We start from the raw sequence: 21,197 nt of genomic DNA, 5'->3' as shown, positions 1-21,197 counted from the left end.
TAGATGTACTTATGTATCAGTTACTTAACAAACTTTGCTAATCAAACAACGAGTAAACAGTCATTTGCTGACGGGATCTGCAGTCTTTTATTGTCGCTCGAGTTTTTAATTATGTTTACAAAAGCTTATGAAATTAGTTTTCCATTTATGAATTGAATTTCTTCAAATTCTCACTCGCATGGAATAGTGAGAAGAACATATAGAAAAAGAAGATCTACTATGTTCGTACACATGCTTCTTAAAAGCCTAAAATATCGACAAAAAATAATATCATAGTATACACACCGGAAGATTCTTAACAAAAGATGTCACCTGTTTTACTCTAGTTCAGAAAACAGATATGTTCAAATTATATGTAATTACATGTATCTTTTTTGACGTATGAAAATTTAGCTAAAAAAACTAGGCAGGACACGAAAGATCATATATCAACTACTAAACAATGTCGGTTATGCCTTGGAGCAAAAAAGCCAATCTGATATCAATGAAACTTCCTATGAAATTATCATTAGAAACATAAATCCTGCCGCGTAGCATTAAACGTCAACCGTTGGAGGCGTTTGGCTGCTGGCACTGGAAAAATGACCTTTCTGCTCTGCTGAAGCTCTCCCCACTTTTTGAGAAGTCTGGAATGAAGTGAAAGGCCAGGACGGAATAGAAGGTGAGGTTCAACTGGGCGAAAAAAATTTCGATTTTGTTCTCCCAACGTCTATCCCTCCTCCTCCTCCAACTTCTTCCTCCTTCAAATGCCTCCAATATTACACGGATCACCAGCACTATTCTTTCACCATCTTCTGCAAACCTCTTTTCTGTCCTTTTTTCCTCTCCTTTCCCTCTTTTCTATCCAAAATATAAAAATCACAATACAGTTAAAAGCCTGCACAAAAAAACAAGTACTTCGATACCACATACTTGCAAACGTACACGAACGAAAACGAGTTATAAAATCAAACTTCTGACCTTAACAAAAGAATAAATTCGTTCCACGTGCAGACTTTAATCTCTGTAATGTTTGAGAACAAATGTAATCTTGGTAATTATATTGGTCACATAAATTATGTAATTTCCTATTTCCTTTCGCAAAGAATTTCTTGTGAGAAAACTCCATCATTTATTTCATCTCGCATTACTACTCTGCTCAATCTATCTCAGATACTCGATCCTGGTCTCCAACAAAGCCGACATCCATTCCACCGAGCAAATTACCATCACCCAGACTTGGGCAAGAAAGAAGAAATGAAATGAAATAAAGAAAATTGAGGATCGATGGAGAGTTATATTACATCCCATAAAATAAACTGACATCCCACTATTGGATTGGATATGGATCTATGCGGTGGGTATACATAAATTCAACATGGACATGGCAAATGTATGTAGGTACGTGTGTATGCATGGAGGAGACGTTAACAAAAACTGAAGTACCAAACAAAACTATATAATACTTATACGGACAACACATATCCAGAACCACGAAGTAATGCAGTGCAAATTGTGTGATATTTCAATTCCACAATATTTTTGTTCTTCAGCTTTCACTCGAGAGGAGGAGGAAATGGAATGAACACGAGGTGCAAATGCGTATTATATACGAACTTTGTCTAGCCAACGTGTAGCTTAAGAATTTGAGAAGGACAGAAATCCAACTTCTTCCAACAGCGAGAAATTGACTTTTTCTCTTGAATTCTTGGGAGTATAGGTCGCTGGGTGGTTGGGTATTTTGTGGTGGAAAGAAATTTCCGTTTCCAGTTGCAAACGAGTGGCATCGCATCTCTCGCCACAAGTTTGGGAAAGATATCAAAGTCGTAAAGATTCCGTTTATGGACTTTTTTCCATCTCGCACTTTGCCCTGTCATCCTCCACCCCACCACCTTTCCCTGCCTTCGATGACGACCGTTTTACTACCACCACCACCCACCGAGGAGTTGTGCTTATGTAAAAGTTGATCTGACTGGTGTGCAAATGCAGAGTGTTGGTTACCTTCGTCTTTCCATGCAATTTTATTTATTTGCACGTTCACACGTAAAAATAGCAGATGAAACATCTCTCAACATGTTTGTATTGTGCAGAACTGAATTTCAAAAAATTATCACATTTTCTCTGCGTATGTGGTTCTTGAAAGAGTGCAAGAAATTAAAATTGTACTTTCTTGTCACAGTTGTAATTTAATATTTTGTTGCACATCCAGCTTTTTGGATGAAAGCAAGCCATAAAAACAGCCAACTTTTTCTTCCTCGTCTTGTAGACTATGCTTTAGAACAGGACAGGACTGAGTAGCACTTAAACAAAAAATTTATTACATTCATCTCCTGTGTTTAATATCTTGTCGCGTTGGTGGGGCTATTAAAAGTTTGGTGGAAATGAAATACAGCACATTCACATATGCCAAAAGAGAAAGACGTTGACATGTTCGTACGTATGTACGTCGTGCGACATACATAGGTGGCCATATAGCGTGTCGTGTAAGGCCGATTTAACTGGATTGTGTAGCATAAAGTATCGACGGCATGTCCCAGAGGGTTGCAGTTCATCTTTGATTTTGAGAGAGTTAAACCGACCGTCTCGTCAATTTGTTTTTCGAGTACTTGGGCGTGATGATGAGCAGTTGGTAGTAGTTGACGTGAGAGATCGATTGGTTGAGATGAGATGGGCTGCCAAAGGGTATTTTGTAGGTCGGAGTTAAATATATCCGGATATAAAGCGTCGCATTCAAGCTCGTAAAGTGGTTCAAGTTGACATAAAGTATCTGGAAAAGTGATGTGTCAGACTTAAGAGCTTTTCTATCACTTTTGACTCGGACTGACTTTTTTGAAAAGTGAGCAGTTTAGTTTAATAGGAGAAAGCAGAGAAAGTTTAATGCTTCTCGGAATAAAAGTAAAGTTTCCTCAAAGTCAGATTACACTTTGCTTTCCAACTCTAGCACGCAAATACGCATTATAACCACCTATGCAGAGATGGACGAAAGCAATAAAAGCTTCTTTTTGTCTTTAAATATCTGCCAGATGAAAAACTTACTCGCGGTGAGATAGTTCTCTTCAATGAAGAGAGAGAGGTGGAATTGTTAAGTAGAAGCGGATACAAAATATATATACTATAATTATTCTGTATTCATACCAATGCCTCCATTTTGTCTGCAAACTTGATTTCATAGACACCTTATTGGCGTGAGCAAATTGAAAATGTGAAGATTTTCTTATTTTTTCTCGGTAGGTTTTTTAATATTTTGTCCGAGTTCCTGATATAAATTACTGCGCAATTATAAATGCTAATTTTAGTTTAAGATAATATTTTTTTTTAAATTTCCCACTTGTAGGCAGTTGTAGGTAGTTAACAAACTCTTCAGCAATTAACCATATTCTATTATTCTCCAAATCTCTTCTTTCTAACTAACTTTAAATAATATTCTTGTGTAAAATAGTGTGACCATGTAGCAGAGTGAGTGTGAGACAGTGTTTAATTTCTAGTTTTATTTGGAATTCTCATTTTATGAGTTGATTTTAGGTATATACATACATATTTGCAATAAAAGGTTGCAATCCCTAAATTTATTTGAATAAAAAATATGCACTGTAGTAAAAGCGAATATTTCTGCTTATGTATGTATGAGCTATACACAACACAAATAAAACAAACAAATAAAAAGATTGTTCAATATTATTATTGCTGGAATACGGAGAGCCCATCAATTTCTCAATGTGGATTTCTGTAATGACATGCTTTGTATGTATGCTGGTCTAAGCGGACTGGACAGTGAATTTTCCCTCGGGAACAACAGAATTGCACTCCATTTATTTAAGAGTTATCCTGTCAGTGATTTATTTTGGTGTGGATTTAAACCATCAAAGTGGGAGAAAGTTGCGGGCACTGGGTTTGATTGGTGGACAACGATAGCGAAGTGAGCTTCTTTATCGGCACCGCGTTTGGACTGCTTGCACCCGACATGGACATCATTATTTATCGTTTTCCCTAAATCCGCAGAGGATTAACCCCCAACCCACCTTCCAAGAATTTATCCCAGTCCATTTCCATCTCTGATGCTGCTGCTGCTGCTGCGGATTTTTGATCTCGCAATTTTTTTCCTACAACTACAACAACAAAATCCGAAAACATTATTCTTCCGGCTATAAATTATGATTTCTGTGCTCAAAACAAAAATCTTTTATTCCAGGAAAGCGCTGGTCTTTTGGAATCTCTATTATTCTCTACACGAACCTTCACTCTCAAGCCTAAATTCCGTTTGACTTGGGCAGCATAAAACAAAAAGGAATTTTGCTTCATGATTTCCTCCGAGACAAAGAAACACTTTCTTTTGTTCTTATTCTTCTTACGTGTCTTGCGCTACTACATAACCATCAAATTCATTAATTTGTAGAACTCTGGAGGCTTAGGCGTTTTGAGTGAGTGAAAGTCCGATCTTGTACACCAAGACAAAGAATGCTGACTCAGGGAGGCGTTGGGTCTAATTAATTACTTTAATTAATTAGAGCTTAGTCTTGTTGAAGTAGGGGCTAAAGAAGATGGCTAGCTTCCAGCAAAACTTTAGTATATTTACGCATAACCCGTAAATGCACACGAAAGTGAAATGTAATGAATCATATCTCACGTAATAATTACAGTTTTATTTTCTTTGTATTGACTCAAAAGTACAACGATATTTTAGCGTAATTCATAAATGTCAATCATTCTCGTGAAAGTCAACTGTATTCAAATATTTTGCAGCATGTGCATTGCTTAGGACGTCCATTCTATTCTTGTCACGAGCTCTTCCAGAAGGACACCATGTCCTCTGAAAGTGGTTGGTGCAACTCTAGAGAGAGAGCAGAGGCGAGGAAGTTGGTAATTAATTACTAATGCAATTAGCACACCTCCATTCTTCTCAGGCTCAACAGACAGCGGTAGTCAGTAGTGTCGAGAGACCGACACTCGCTCATTTCACCCGACAGAATAAGACCCAAGTAAGTTGCAACATTAATAGCAACTAACTTTCTCAGCGGATGGCTCTCTTCATACATAAATAAATTGGGGAAAGCTCAAGGTCTTTACTTGTACATACTTTCGGAATGATGAAACAATTATATATTAATTCTGGAATTACTGTCATTTTCCGTTAGTATAATCTTAATCTCAATGCTTCAAACCCGTTAACTAAAAATGGTTTTACGTGGCAGATCATCCGTATTTGACTATGTTTTTACAAAAAAAACGACGCTTCGGTTCGACGCTTCTAGTTAATAAGATATAGTTTACCAAGATTTGCATAAAAATAAATAATTTTAAATTAGTGTAGAATGACTATTCAACGAATAAATTGTTTGGTTCATGCATAACTTCCGGTTGCAGACACACCACGTTCTGACATTCAGCGTCCAACACATCAACTTTCCACTTATCGATCTGTTTGAGTAAACGTTAGGCCGGTAGATGGGTTCATGTGCGGCGTTGGAGGAAGTGCTGCAGATGAACGTAATCAGTGGGGGTTTAGTGGTTTAGCTTCTTGGCGTATATTCTTGGCGTATATTTTTCTCACACAACGAAGGACTGCTCTAAAATCTCCAATTCCTTGAGAAAAATGTTTGTGTATGACTTTGCGATTTCACATGAAGGAATGAGTCTTTGATCGGCGGCTATCGAATATGCCACATTCCCAGCGTAAGAACCTATCGTCATTCCTAAAGCTGTAAGCCGAAAAAAAGACATGCAATTAAATTCATGCAACTCAAACTAATTATATTAATTAAGACGTGAATATTTTTGGTAAATATTTGAATTGCTCACTATTTGAATCTTTTACCATTCCGCATGTAAAATAAAATCGTTTCACCAAGCTGCCAAACATGTCAATTGGTTGAAGTGGTCCAGCAAAGTTTGAGAAAAATATTTTGTCCTTTTGATATAAACGCTTCATTACTTTTCGCATAATGCAATCAGGCAATGCAGTCAAAATATTAACAGCATAAACTGAAAATATTGTCAATGTGGACGACTTTGCCAGAGCGAGAGCTTTCTCAATTTTCAAGAGTCTTTGGACAGAATCCTCTTCACCAATCGGAAGCATAATAGAAGTGACCATGCTAAAAAATTTTGATTATTCACAGCCTTTTAGTGCACATAATAATATAAATGATTGAATAAATTCTTAATGTATGTACATACGCATGGTTTCGTAACTTGTCGCTACGCCTTGGCAGTGGAAAGTTGACTTGTAGTGGAACATCAGTCAGTTTGTCCTGTTCTTGAGACTGCAACATAAACGTTCTTACGACGGAACACACTCCAGCCAAAATTATTGACGTTCCGGAAGAAACTCGATACTGTTGACTGAGCTCTTGAATTCGTGAAAATGGAAATTCTCCGGAAACAGAACCAGAAAATGTCCCATCTTCCTCGCTTATTGTGGGCAATAACTTTTTCACAACGGAACTCTGCGATGCTTTCTTATTCAATACTTGTTTTCTCCACAATACTTTTCCAGGCTTCATTTTCGAATTGAACATAAATATTCCCAAGTCATGTGGGAGTTTAACCAAGAATTTGAACCAACGACACAAGTTGCCACCAATCATGTCGACGTTTGACTTTGGATGTAAAATCACCTTATTGGTGAGTGCGAATTTGTCAAAGAGTTGTAGCAAGGATAATCCATCGCCTAGGCTGTGGTGACAGCGGAAAATAAGCAAAGAGTACTTTTCTTGCAACTCCAGCTCGGAAGGTTTATGTGTTTCATTGTCGAAATAAAAATTTGGCACTATCCGCAACTCCCACAACGCACTCGACTTGCTGAATGGTCTCAGCGACATAGTTCTTAAATGATGTGAAAGCTCTGACGCAGTGAGTTCACTATTTTCAGAGTCATCAAAGTAATTAATGTGATCTTCAAGCTTGAAATCTTTTATTGGTTTCCAAAAGCTGTAGCCCATCCAAGTTGTAATATTTTGGCCAAGTTCGGGGTATTTCAAGTTTCCGTTTGAATCTCTTGCTAAAATTGCTTCCTTTTTTACAATTTCTCGAATAGATTGTAACTCAAGGTTGTTCCCCTCACAAACTATTCCAAGCACAATTGTCATCCTTGGGTTTTCATATAAATCTTCTGAAGCCGCAGGAATACTTCGACTTGATAAAACTTTCCCCATTTCCGGTTTAAAGATGCTCGCACAAATCACAATTTGCTTATATGCAATAAATGGTAAGAACATTGCAATAACTAAAGGTACACTTGTTAAAAGTAAAAATAAAGTTGCAACATAAATCACGATAGACCAGAAAAAATTCCAGGCTCTTCTAAATATCCCCATTTTCCACATATATTTTTACACGTATGTTTTTTGTATCAAGTTGGTAAAAATATAACGTGAATCTTCAGCACTTTTATGATTTACCTGCAATTCTTACGTATTCACGTACAGCGCAGCAAGTTTGCGTTCACATGACTTGAAGAACTAAAACTGAATGGCCTTTCCAAACAAAATATATTCGCCTTAACCAAGTTTTAGCAAATTAAGGTAAATGTGTGTACACCTTAGTTTTACCTGCATTTTCTCTTCCGTGTTTAATATCTCTCAGCCGTGGGAAATGATAATGCAAATGACTAGGAGCACATCCATACGGTATTCTTACCGCCTAGTTCTTCACAGTGATAAGTAAGCTATCCATTATTTAGTAAAGCAATGTAATTATTCGCAACTAGCAGCAGCAACGCATTGTATGCAGTCCCCGCAATAATGTAATAAGTGTCTTTTTTAGCATACACGTGGGCACATCTCATAGTTTGCATGGAACCACTTCCGAAGTTCAGGCTCGATGTTTTGCCTTTTATGCCTTGTAAAAACTCCTATAATTAATTAATTAATTGTGACAAATTTATAAGGAAAACGAGTTAGTCCAATTTTATAAAGTTCTTTTGGCAAATTGCAAAAGTTTTTTGGTATATTTTTTACACTTTATCCACCTTCATACGATAAACCAGGATCTTGTTTGCTGGCAATTTTGAATATCCACCCACCACAAACGTGTTTAGCTACCTAATATTAGTAAAGTACCTTTGTAACAAGGTACAATAATGCACGTGCAATAAATGGAGGATTTACAATGGGCGTGTTAAAATAAGGGATAATTGCCGGTATTATTCTCCACCACCCCAACCATTATCAGCTCATACATACCTCTGCCATATTCCATCAGCGTCCCTGATTTCTGTGAAGCATGTGAGAATACAATTGAATTGGGCAGGTAAATGGTAACTAGCACTCCATCCATGCATGCATCCAAATGCGCGATGCGGATATGATGATATGCGGGCTTCTATTATGGAGTAATCCTTGTAAATTTGTTGTTCACTTAATATTTACTACGCACCACACCGCGAGTAAACTAACCAGGCACGAGCGTAAACGTAGGAAATCTTGGTATGCAGCTATACGATGCAAAAAGTGTATCGTGTACATTTTGTAAGGACGACGACAATAGTGCGAGTCGTAGAGAACGTAAAAGCCTCCTCGCATTTCGAAATGCGAAAGAGAGGAGTTTACAATAGTGAGTGCATTACGAGGTTTTGTACTTTTTGGAGCTTTATTTTGTTTTGTTTTGTGTTTTGCACTATTTCATGATAATGAGTGTGGAATCGCCCGAATCCGCTCCAGCAGCCCATTAAGCAGGCACTTTTAATGATTACCTAACTTCTCCTGGGCGTATACTACTTGGCTTGAAGCAATTAGCCAAAATTATACTTGTGTAATGAGCCACACCACCACTGAATGGGATGTCGTGCAATTTAATATTATCCTACCAGCCAAGCCACGTCATAATACTATAACGACAACAAATACCATTATTTGAACAACAGCGACAGCAAACATGTCGTATAATGAATGATGTATGGCTTTGAGGAGCAGTAAACCCTATCATGTGCCTAATGCAATTTTTCTTGGTGAGCTGCTTTCCGCAAATGATGTAATGTCTCACCAGAATTAACAGTCGATCAACGGATGGATTGGCAAACAAGCAAACAATGCGGATAATCAGTAGCATCCGGTGAATCTGGACATGTGTATCTCTCATGCCCAATTTCAACCTCGATATATCGCAAAACTTATGTATTACATACCACTCCTACGTAGATATATATTAAAGATTACTGTGTTGCGTATGAGAAATTGGAGCTATTTGTTTCTTTTTCCATATTCTGAAATTGTGAACCAAATATCTTATTGTTTTTTCATCCAAATACACATCTCGATTTCAGAATATCCATTCTTGAATTGTTCTCCATCCATCTCTCTCTCTCTCTCTCTTTCTGTTGCTTGCGAAAAGGGTACCTAGAGGTAGATTGTGTGAACATATGTCCCTCTGGAGAAATATGTAGCACGAAATGTAGTAGCGGTATTCATCCTGCTACCTTACTTTCAATTTCTGTCTTCTTGAGTAGTGTCATAGACATGCAATGCCAGTCGGATAAAGTAAGACAGACCAAAGCCCTCGAAACCCTTTCTTTCTATTTCCTAGCCTTATTTTTCTCATGTCTTCTCTTGTCTCTCTCTCTCTCTTCAGCAAAAAAAGCAACATAACGTTGCACACACCAAGTTATATGAACACATCAATCGAAATCAACCCATCAAACTCCTTACCCTACTAACCTTATGGTCGCATCAAATTTCCATTCTTCTCAGCCCTCGCCGTCTCCTCTCCTTCCATTTCATCCATCCATTCCAAATCGGAAGATATGTAACTTCCGGCCCAGAGCAGGAAATGCTTCTTCGTAATCGTAATACCCAAAAACCCATGCTCCAGGTTATCTTTACATTCTTGATCCATCCACCTTACCCTATCTCCAGCTCCCTCCATACTGCTGCTCCTGCTGCTGGCCTCACTTTTACCCACGTAGCGTAATTCAACAACAATATCATGACCAGAGAAGGAGACAAGCCAACGACTAATACCAGCAACGTTGGGCTCATCACATCATCCACCCCTCCTCCTCAATAGATAATACCTTTGGTCTCGCTTCATTTCGAAGCGAACCGAACCTTCGTTCATTTATGAAGGAAGGAAGCAGGAGATGGAGAGAAACGTGACAGTTATCTGCTTAAATCCCCAAACCCCAAAAGTTAAGGTTTTATTTTGCTCTCTCTTCTATTCGAGATTCCACGAGGGAGCTGAGTACGAATAAGCAACCAAACACACAACACACACATATTCATACTTCTGTACGAACGAACGAAGAAGGCAGAAAGCAGGCTACGTAACGTCCGTATTAAAGGGAGCACGAGAGAAAGAGGGCGAGTGAAGTTGAAGTTGGTTCGCGTTGAATAAAGCTCAAACGGAGCTCACGAATTCAAACAGTCTTCTCAAAGCCGTCGACCCACACACACGGATCTCATCTCGCTTTGCTGGGCCACCGGTGCGGTGCGTGCTTCATATAAATCAGTCCTTAAACAGTGACTGCCTAGGGTTGAGAGCCGTCGTGGTGACTTTAAACCCTACAAAAAATACTCTTACTACAAATTGCATTGTGCTCTTGAAAAACTGTGGCTACGAAAAAATAGGCATAAAAACGACCAATGACCAAACCCTTAATGAATACTGTGTAGAGAGCGCACTTGCATAAGGGGACACATGTTGGAATAAAACTCATCTGTTGCATCAGAGTGTAAAAGGTGGTGCAATTTAAAAGGAAGAGGAACGCTGCTGTCGTCCTTAACGTGTGTCAGCTGCCCAATGGGCTGAAGGAACTCAAGTAGTCGTGGTAAAATAAAGGGAGAAGAAAAAGCAGGAGAGAGAAAGTGCAAGGCCGAGAGAGGATTATTTTTGAGTGAGACTGGAAATTAGAAGAAGGGTCTCGCAGTCTCATCTGTTGTTGGTTGCATGCTACTTTTTACTTCCAATCTTACATGCAACTTGTGCTTCCGGAATCAATCATTTTGCTACCAGGATATTATTACTCGACTATAAGCCGGTTATACCCTAATTTTGTACAAAATTGAATAAAACAGCAACGGGAACTTGTACATATTTATGATCCGAAACAACTCTACTACTACACACACATAATTCATATTTTTACGGACTTATTGCTACATACAACTTTGTGAGAGAAAGTGAATTTTTGAATTAATCTCAACTTTCATGCTGCAACTTTATTACCAAATTTAATTAGGTGTGCCTTGTATATTACAATCTTGTGCAAAATATTGTGTGCTAGCTAATCGCATTAAATTACATTTACGTACTTATTAATGTACCGTTTACGGAGTTGAGTTGAGTTATTAAGTGGTGCGATAGAGAAAGAGGGAGAGAAAAGACAAAATCTATCCTCACTCAAAACTTTTACAATGAAAATGAGGTGGAGCAGCATGGCGTTGACGGGACTCTGGATATTTTCTATCACATTTCTATTCGGTAAGTACAAGAAAGTACAACTCGCTTTGACTCTTAAGTAGACAAAATTATTAGGGTTCTCGCATAGCCAACTTCGACTTATGAAATTTTCAGAGGGGTGTATCGATGACGTGATTGATCATTAAGCTCTCCCGTGTAATCGTCATGCCATATCGACATGCATTTTTAAATTCCAATTGCATACTTCCAAGCTAAGCCTTATTTGATTTCGAGCGATTTTCTCCTCTGATACGTAGATTGTGCATAATAAAATAGCTCCATACACTACTCTCCACTAGCTAAATGCTGCGTACATAAATACACGCCAAAGTATGTACAATAACGGCCCCTCTGCAAATACTGATATCCCTACTAGCACATTGCCAGTGCAGATTTTGTACCGATGTGCCCCATTTCTCGGTACCGATTGTGTAACGATTTCGTGCTGGCACAGGGAAATCGGTACCTTGCCGGCACAGTTTAGCTACAAATTTTGGGTACCGGGACTGTTCCGGCAAAACTGTACAAAAATGGTATCGGTACATATGTACGGTTCCACCTGTACCAAAACTGTGCCGGTAAGGTACCGATTTCCCTGTGCCAGCACGAAATCGTTACACAATCGGTACCGAGAAATGGGGCACATCGGCACAAAATCGGCACTGGCAACATGTACCGGAACCGCACAGGTTGTGCTGGTAGGGATTGAATTGAAGTTGGGCCATAAAATTAACATAATCTTAGAACTCGATTACTTCATTTTGCTTGTCAAATGCAAATAATAATAATAAATCGTTTCGGGTGACTGGTTCCTCACATTAAGTAAACTTCCTTCCTTTTATACATAACCATTGAGGCGAGTTGAGAAATCGTTACTTTGACCTTACACACACACATACGTACTTAAGACGTCGAAGTATGTAACCACATTACGTATAATTGGCTCACATGACCACTATTATTCCACGTCTTTGGCAATAAAGTGTGTCAAAGTGTGTTAATCCTTGAATGGTTATTTGGTCAATTGTACATAAGTACAAGTTGGTCGTGGTGGGTGGACGGATGGATCGAGAGGGCTTGCGAATTTCCTCTCTGACATAATGAAAAGTTCATAATAGTTCATTCTGAACAGTGGCATTGTTTATTTTCCTATGAATTACCTTCTTACGTGTCATGTCACCAGCTGCTGTCCGCAAACTTTTGGTTTATTGTATGAGTGCGTTGAGTAGACTTGATTAAAAGGAACACGGTATATGTGCTCCAAAAGGAATAATAAGAAAGTAAGAAAGCAAGGACGGAATGAACTCCGATGAAGCGTTTTCTTTCTTTTAATTATAAATTATGAGTGGTGAACTATACTTCTCGGCTACAGAGCGACTTTCGAGCTGAGCCAAGGGTTTTGTATAATACTTTGCACGTTGTTGCGAGCGAGCGAGTTTCCTCCTTCCGTGGTTCGACGATTGAATTGTGTGATTTAATTCTGCTTTGCATTTTAAATTGGCTGATCTAAATTACCCTTAAGAAGAAGTTCGACTTCTTGGAGGCAATTCATTAACTTATCTGAATTACGGTATGGCATGGCTGCTGCCGGTGGTGTGGAGCGTTAAGTTGAAATCATGTGTTTGTACATAGTTCTCTCCTACATATTATAGCTGGCTACCTCGCATTCATAACTCAGTGAAATCTTGAGCTTTATGAAGCCATTAGAGCAGTAAGAGTGCAGTAAAATTTGGTAATGAAGGCAAAAGTCAGTTCCCTTTAGTTTAAGTTGAGTCAACTTCTCTCAAGTCAAGTTCTTGTGGGGCTTCTGCTGCTGTGCCGGTTGGCAATAGGCGCACTCTTTACATAAAAAATTAACTTTTTCAATGAAACCTTGAAATCGTAGATGTAAAAATAAGGAGTGAGCAAAATCCCAGCTTCCCGTCTCACCCACCCACAACCACCACGACCAGATGCAAAGTTAAAACCCAGTGTTTTCCTCCGCCATGCAAACTTTTTACATGGAAGTTGGCAGACAGCATTTGTATTTTTAGATCAAGTCATTATTGGGACTGAGTCAAAGTACATAAATCAGCTCAGCGATACGGGCTTCGCTTAGGCATGCTAACTGAATTCAACAAATTGTGCCAAAATGCTCTTCACAAGTGGCTGATTCACAATTGCAATTATTTCAGAATGACTCAAAGGAAAGCGTATGTATGCCGTCGTATGTAGTGCAATAATGCGAGGTTAAGACGTATGCTTACATTATACAATGACCACCAATTGAGACGAGCATAAATATTTAAGTTGTCGAGTTTTGTAAAATCTATACGCTCGTCACAGCGTGGAGAGAGGACGGCCGAGAGACAATAATAAATTATGATTTTCCTGCTATAAACTCGCGGAGGTCCGCCGATGAATGCGATGGTGTAATATACTGCGGTGAGGCTGTCATCGAATTGACATAAATGGGAAACCACGTTGTGTAAATTTGTCCGATAGGAGAGACTTAATTCAAAATTAATTTGTTGACTCTCTACCTTCACATGGACGTACATGACGCATACCATTTCCTAGGTACGTACGTACGTATTTCCATTTATTTTCTGATACAAGGAGAGGGTATCGCCGCGTCTCAAATTAAAACTTTACCACTGGACGCCTTTGTTGTGTGTGCCCTTTGTTCCTTCAAATTACGAACCTCGCGTACGCTCATATATTTATGCACTGTATCGCTAATAGTAGTAGTGAAGCGAAACAAGTAAAAGCTTTTTCTGACTTCGGATGGGAAGCAGGCTGGAGCACAATAAAAGTAAAGATATGCACGGGGCTGCGTTTTAATGGAAATTTGATTCCTGCAAAGTGAAAGCATGTCATTTTATTCCTGCCCAAAGTTTTCATTCTGCTGCCACTCTCATTAAAAACAAAGTACAAACAACTGCAAGTCTTCAATCATATTCATCACATGGCTGGTCGTTCCTTCTCATTTTGCATGTACGCAGTTACATAGCAGTGTAGAATAAAGTGCAGTATTCAGGGAGACAGAGCAGAAATAACGAAATGGAAAAAGTGGAATCACTCGGGAACAGAATTTGTTTCAGCTCAACAACCAGAAATCAACTCCGTTTAACTTATTTAAACTTTGTTGACGTTATCAAGTTGACAGGGATAGTTGGTGGGTTGGGTTGGGTGGTGTTGATGTTATGACGAGACGTAATGTGGTGACATGTTCATTTCATCCCTATTTTCGTTCCCTATTTTGCCTAAACTCCACGTTGCTGGATGGATGTGGACATTTAAGTGACAAGGACGGGCACAAATTCAACTCGAGTTTCAATTCCCTTGCTTTTACGAAAAAAACAGAAGGAAACCATGAGTGTCATTTCACACCCTGTAAACTTGAAACATGTTGTTTATGAATAATAAAACTCATCTCGGCTGTGGCTCCCTGTGTGTATGTACATAATACCGGTACATATGTATCTAGATTGCACATACGTATGTATGCATATTTAAAACAAGTGCAAGCTTTTCATTCCATCCAACTAGATAACCAGCCACCCACCATGATGCATATAATAATAGCACTTTTCGGTAGTATGTACATATAAGAGCTGCTTTACTTTATAAGTTTGTATATTTGTGCTAAAAGAAGAAGGGGAAACGTCGGGCTGCATTTATTTTATCAAGAAAAGTCATACGGCTTTATATTTGTCATAATAAAAATGCAATGAAAATAAAACGGATCCTCCAGATTCGGATTTGCATTTGCATCACAGGATTTTGGGGAGGATGAAGGAAACTTAAAAAATGCACAAACACTTTGGCCTGGGCTGGATGGCATAATGAAAATTTTAACTGCCAAAAATACACCGGTGTGGTCTTTGGTGATGTGGTTAGTTTTGGGTTATAGGATTTTTCCTGCAAAAGGTAGAATGTAGACACCATGGAGGTAGACTCGCATGTTTCTCATCCACCTACCCAAACTGCCTTTCTTTTCGTCTCGAACCCAGCAAAGAAAGAGGCTTTTAGACGCAGCATGATGATGTTCATGGTTAAGTATTCTTTTTACAGCTTCAACTTTACGTTCCATTACTTAAGCTATGCGATTTATATAAGTTTATTGCAAATGTAAATATCCTGCAAAATTTTGCAATATCTGCCCCATGACGTTTATAAAGGCAGCGAAGGCAGCAATAATTTCTAGGATGTAGGACAAAAATGAGAGGCTTTCATTTTCATTTATTTGTTCAACATTTCCAAGTCAAATATTGCTGAGCCAGTGCCCATTGAAATTCAATTCAGGCTACAATCTTATCTCTCTCCATCTCTCCTCGTAATTTGGAAGTTCTGTAGGGATTGGGAAGGATTGTAGTCATAATCAAAATAATCAAATCACATCTTTCTCTCTCTCTGTCTTTGTTTTTTGCCAAATTTACAATTTACAATTTACCGAGTCGTGAACTGGATTCAAGATTGGGGATTTGCATTAGAAAAAGAATTAAAATTCTGTACCACGATCGGGATACAATTCCATCAGAGTGGCTCGTGAGACGCAAAAACTCAACTGGGGTTTGACTGCCATATTATACAATCATTGACAGCCTGACAGTAATAATGCATTGGGCATATCAGATAAATATCAAAATTCAACGAGTTACTGGCTGCGTTGTCAATGAAATTTTTCATTAATTGCACAAGGTTCTAAATTCCTGTGTATGATTGTCTTAAGTGTTCTAATATCCGAATAACCTAATGGACCGGACTCTGCCAGGTGCAGCTTAAGCCAGTAGCTTGTTTTCTCAATGCAAACAAAAATTCGATTTGCTACACCACGAGTACTTAAATCTTTCTTGTAAATGATCCAGTCCAGCGCATCACATGCTCGTTCATACTACTCACCACGAGTATACATATGTAGGTATATGCAAATCAGGCGATGACATGATTTACTTATTAAGACTTTTAACTCGACTCAGCAGCCTCCTTGCTTGCTATTTATTGTGTCTTGTCAAACATTTTTAAGGTAAAAACAGTGCTAATATCCAGACACCAATGAATGGCTGAAAAAACTAAACGCGATTAACCCACAAGACAAAACTTGAGACAGGGATCGTTAGCCAGCATGATGCAACTTGATGGACGTAAGCTGAAACTGCTCAAGTCTACTAAATCTTACGTACATGCATACATACGTATTTTAGGGATTAATCGATTCGATTGGTGTTTAGATGGATGGATTGCTAGATTGATGCCCGTCCCAGTGGTAATTTATGATCAAATTTCACTCACCAAACTGGATATGAGAGTTGCATTTTGTTTTTAAACACGAACTCGTCCAGCAACTAAATACACACTCGTCTATCTCAGACAAATCGTTGAAGGCGCATTCATCGAGCGTTATTATTTTCTGCAAGGGTTATAAATTAATTTCCTTCAGTTTACTCTATCCAGAAGGGAGGGTTTCTCGCCAGACTGGAGGTGGTCTTATTAAAACAATGATGAAAGCGTTGTGGAAATTTTGCAGACATTTTTATTCTCTACTCGTGACAATTTCATTTGAACATTTTTTCTACTTTCTACGTACTTTATCCTAAAATCAAATACATACCATATGAAAATTTCACATTCCATCACTTTATCCAAATCCTGTCACTCCACAAATTCAACCAACCGGCAACCGGTATTTCTTCAAGAACTGGAATTTTTATCGACTAGGATGAATGACTGATTTTATATTATTAAGTATATTCCGAGATTATATAGGCACACACATCATATTCCCAGAGGCCAGAGCACTTACATTTATTAGTTTTTGGTTAGATGCAAACAAGCGTGAAATTCCTCCTTCCAGCCATCATTTCAGTTGCTTTTCAACATTAGATACATATATTTAGCTTTGGGTCAACGAGGGCAAATTATTGCAGATTTCTGATCCTGTATTAATTCAGTTTAATACTTGGTGCTAAGTACGAGCCAGACGTTCAGAGATGATGCTCCATCTCGTATCATGCTTCATTTTGTCTCCTAATTTACTCATCGACTGGAGATTTATGAGGTGACTCTCTTCGCGAGGGACTGAGGAGAGGGACGAAAACATAAATCTCCTCAGGATAATCATAACAGTTGAAGTTAAGCAGGCTGGACGGAGGAGCGGTGTTTTATGATCCATTTTGATACTGATTAGGGATCCATCATATGCTGATAAGGTGCTTGACTTTAGCTGTGTGTCGCAGTTATTGAGCTTTCTTCTGAACTCGAGCGTTCCTCGTCCCACCAGAGTTCACTTGAACTCTATCAGATTCCCTTTTGAGTCTTTGTACCGCGCAAGAATCTCATTAAAAGGATTAAACTAAGTGCATATAAGCTTTAAGGCTAGAGGATACTGCCGAAAAGATTCTCGTCGAGATAAACATGCCATAAAGTTTGTGAGGCTGTGCACGGGCCAGAAATGACGTTTTGTTCCCTCAGTAGCATATAGTTTTAAGGCTCAAAGTGTTGAATCTAATCTCACTCTTCTGGATGGCTCGCTTCATCCAATCCTTGTACAAACTTATCCTCATGCTCATCCTTCTATATCGCAACTTAACTACACAATTTAAATTTCGGTCCGTTGAGTTTTGTAGTTTTGAGTTGTTTTAAACATGGGAAAAAGTGGTAAAAAATTGTGATTTGGAAGCAGGTGCCATGCCAAACCAACCACCACTTCCTTTTCAAGGGAACCAAGTGAAACCAACAGAGAAAATAATAACATGCACAAGTACAGCAGGGCATGGAACGCCGTATTGTGTTGCACAATGAGAAAGACAGGCAATCTCACAGGTCGCATTTTGCTTCTTTTTCAACTGACCAAGACAGGAAGTTAAGAAATTTTGAAAACAATATTGCAGCATCGTATACATGAAAGGCATGCGTACATGAAAAGATTCGTTTGGGACGAAAGGCTGACTTGAATTATATAATATTTTAAAAATTCTTGTATTAAGACGTTCAAATATGTAACATTTGCTGAATTTTAAGCGAAATGTCAAGCGTTTATGATTGCTTTGCAATAACAAATTTTGCCCAAGGGTGTAATATATATTCTTCAAGATATAATTATGACCCATCCCACGATTTTCTTGTCCAACCGGTCACCAGCAAATCTTTGGAACGACGAGGACTGCGAATATAAAACAATGAATATTTATATCGTACCATATGTACACCCAGAAATGAAGGGAACAGGCAGCAAACTAGTTATCTGGATTTGACCGTGAGGCCACGACGGGTGGTAAAATTATTAGTCAAAGATAATTAGTGAGACAAGTTGGAATCTTAATAATGAGTTTTAACATTGTGATTGTGCACTAGCTTTTACTCAGAATTTACATTTCACTCAAAATTGTATGTAGCTCAAGCCACAACTAACAGTAATAAGTAAGTTGCAAGTTTTGAGAACTTTTTGAGCCGTGATTTTCTATCCAAAATTAATCAAACTGAAATTTCTGTACCACAATATTGATGTTTCTATTGGTTTTTGCAACAACCCACAAGATCCTTTTCAATTGGACATGGAACCAAATTTCCAGAGATCAAACTCTGAAAGATAAAGCACTTACCCAAATTACATACAAAATCCGATGCTGTAATCCCATACGGTTGTATACATGCATACACTTCCACTGCGGTCACAACCCTAAATTTCATTCCTAAATTCTTATATTTGAATTTCTATAGGATTTGCGCTACCAAAAGCGCATCCTCTCATCTTTGGTTCTTTGTACCATACTTTGTAAGAGTACATATGTACGTGTTATGCTATAGTCGTCGCCGTCCTCGTCGTCGTCGTCAAAATCGCTCTCCATTATTGTTTCATTCCATTTGGATAAAAGCGTGGAAAGTGCCTTCGAGGGCAATGCTGCTGCTGCGCCATTTATTTTATGAGATTGGTTAGATTGTCCACTTAAGTACCACCGAAAGCTGTGTAAATCTATATTCCGATATATACAAAAAATTAAATAATTAAACAAGCACGGGTTGTTCAAGCCATCCTCTTTTCATAATGCACTTGCTATGTACATAATTGGCAAACACCAGTCTTACAAATAGTGCAACTTCGATTTTCTAAGTGTTACTTCTGGAGGCGATATTCTACAGCATATTTGTTCACCATTAAAATTACAAGCTTGTCGCAGTGAGTGACCTGGAGATGAATCAAAATCAAGTTCATCTCACACTTGGAACTAACTCAGTCTACTTCATCAACAAATATAATGAAATTAATTGTCGCATTAAATCTCGTGGAGTTTATTTGCATAAATTATTTGAGAGAGAGAGCGACAGTTCAAAGTGAAGTCGAGTCCTTGACTGACAATTAAATTGATGAAACCAGGCAGATATAACTTATCCGCTCGTACAGGCAGGCAGATTTAAGCGACGGGATACATTTGACGCAGCTCTCTGAGCTTTTTATCTCTGCTGGCTGATCCAATGAAACAAGTGTGGAATGCTATTTGTTTGTCTTAATACTTCAACTACTTTCCAAATCAAATGTTCACTATTCTGCACCACTGGTTTGACAAGCAAGGACTCGTCCAGCGCATACGGATGGACAGCAGCACCAGCAGCAGCAGCAGCAGGGAGAAGAGATCTGATCATGAAACGGAATCAACCAAACCAAACTAGTACCGAATTACGGAGAGCGAAAATATATGTACATATGCACACATATGTACATACATGCATACGTACATGCACATGGTGGAAGTGCTTGGTGTTATGTTGTGGTGTAGTACATACATAGAGGTCTGTATATCACGTATGTCATGTCATTGGTGTATTTGGCTTATCGCTGAAAACATTTGCTAATCTAAACGCTAAGAGCCCCCAAGTAAGTATTTACATGGGCGACATAGACATCGAAAGGAGAAGTGAAAATTCTCGAGACTTGTCTCATCTCTGAGCCTCTTATCTCCGTTTCGCATTCATTGCCTTTTATTTATTCACGTGTTATTATCATCTCATATGGATACATACGTTGCTTCAGCAGCAAGGAGTTAGAAAGGATCCCATTGTTTCAGTATCGATTGTTGGGTTCAACTCATTCTCATTGTTCCATTGGCTCATGGTGATTTTTCTCGCTATTTGTTTATTTCTCGCTTTTATTTATCTCGTCCCAAGGGAAGATGGATTTTTGCAAGTGATTCAAATTGGCATCTTCCTTTTTCTTACTACTTATTTTCTAGAAAGAGCTCAGCAGTAGGGCACCATTGCATTAGTTTCCGTTGGTTTCTGTCACATTCTTTCTTTGTGTTCTTGTTTGAGTTTGTCTTAAACTAATTCGACAAACGACTTTCCATTCGCATTCGGGAACTGACAATAGGGAAACAGACAGTGATAAATACAAATGCAGTCGAGGGTAAATCTAACAATCCTGTCTCAGAAACTGTGTCGTCTCATATGGTTATGGAAGATTAATTATTGGCGAATACTTGGACACATTTTTAATCTCAAAATTCCTTGCAATGGACATATTGGACATGAACGAACGAGCAGAAACGAAACAAAAATGCTACTGCCACCATGAACGAATTTTTCAGTTGTCACAAATTTCATACGTCATTTTCGTAGTAATACGTTTAGTTTTAACATATTTTTCATCCAGCCTGCATCAACATCCTGTCATTCCAGTTTAGAAATTAAAAATTGACCGGTTTCCGTTGTACCTGCGTATGTATGTACCTATGGTAGTACACACATATGTATATATAGGGCATTTTTATTTAGGCTAAGGTACTCTCCCACGCACTACTCACTATTATTGTGGGATTACTACATGCTAAAGCTCGTTTATAAGTCACTTT

General features: G+C 38.5%; 2 protein-coding genes across 2 annotated transcripts in view; one reads left to right on the top strand and one right to left on the bottom strand.

Annotated features, from left to right (window-relative positions):
* Positions 1-4,599: 4,599 nt before the first annotated feature.
* On the bottom strand, positions 4,600-8,015 carry LOC118434626. Its single transcript, XM_035848555.1, has 4 exons — positions 6,154-8,015; positions 5,776-6,071; positions 5,528-5,675; positions 4,600-5,451 (listed from the first exon to the last, which is right to left on the bottom strand). Exons 1-4 carry the CDS (start codon positions 7,299-7,301, stop codon positions 5,274-5,276), a joined length of 1,770 nt encoding a protein of 589 aa, XP_035704448.1. The 5' UTR covers positions 7,302-8,015; the 3' UTR covers positions 4,600-5,273.
* Positions 8,016-10,290: 2,275 nt separating this feature from the next.
* LOC110844259 overlaps positions 10,291-21,197 on the top strand; it is a 63,505-nt gene continuing 52,598 nt past the window's right edge. Inside the window, exon 1 of the mRNA XM_022090417.2 lies at positions 10,291-11,391. Within this exon, the coding sequence (XP_021946109.1) occupies positions 11,325-11,391 (67 nt within the window). The 5' untranslated portion in view covers positions 10,291-11,324. The remainder of the gene's footprint in view (positions 11,392-21,197) is intronic.

This window comes from Folsomia candida, unplaced genomic scaffold, assembly GCF_002217175.1.
Source record: "Folsomia candida strain VU population unplaced genomic scaffold, ASM221717v1 Fcan01_Sc002, whole genome shotgun sequence".
NCBI classification, from domain to species: Eukaryota; Metazoa; Arthropoda; class Collembola; order Entomobryomorpha; family Isotomidae; genus Folsomia; species Folsomia candida.
This window is presented reverse-complemented; position numbering and strand designations above follow the sequence as displayed.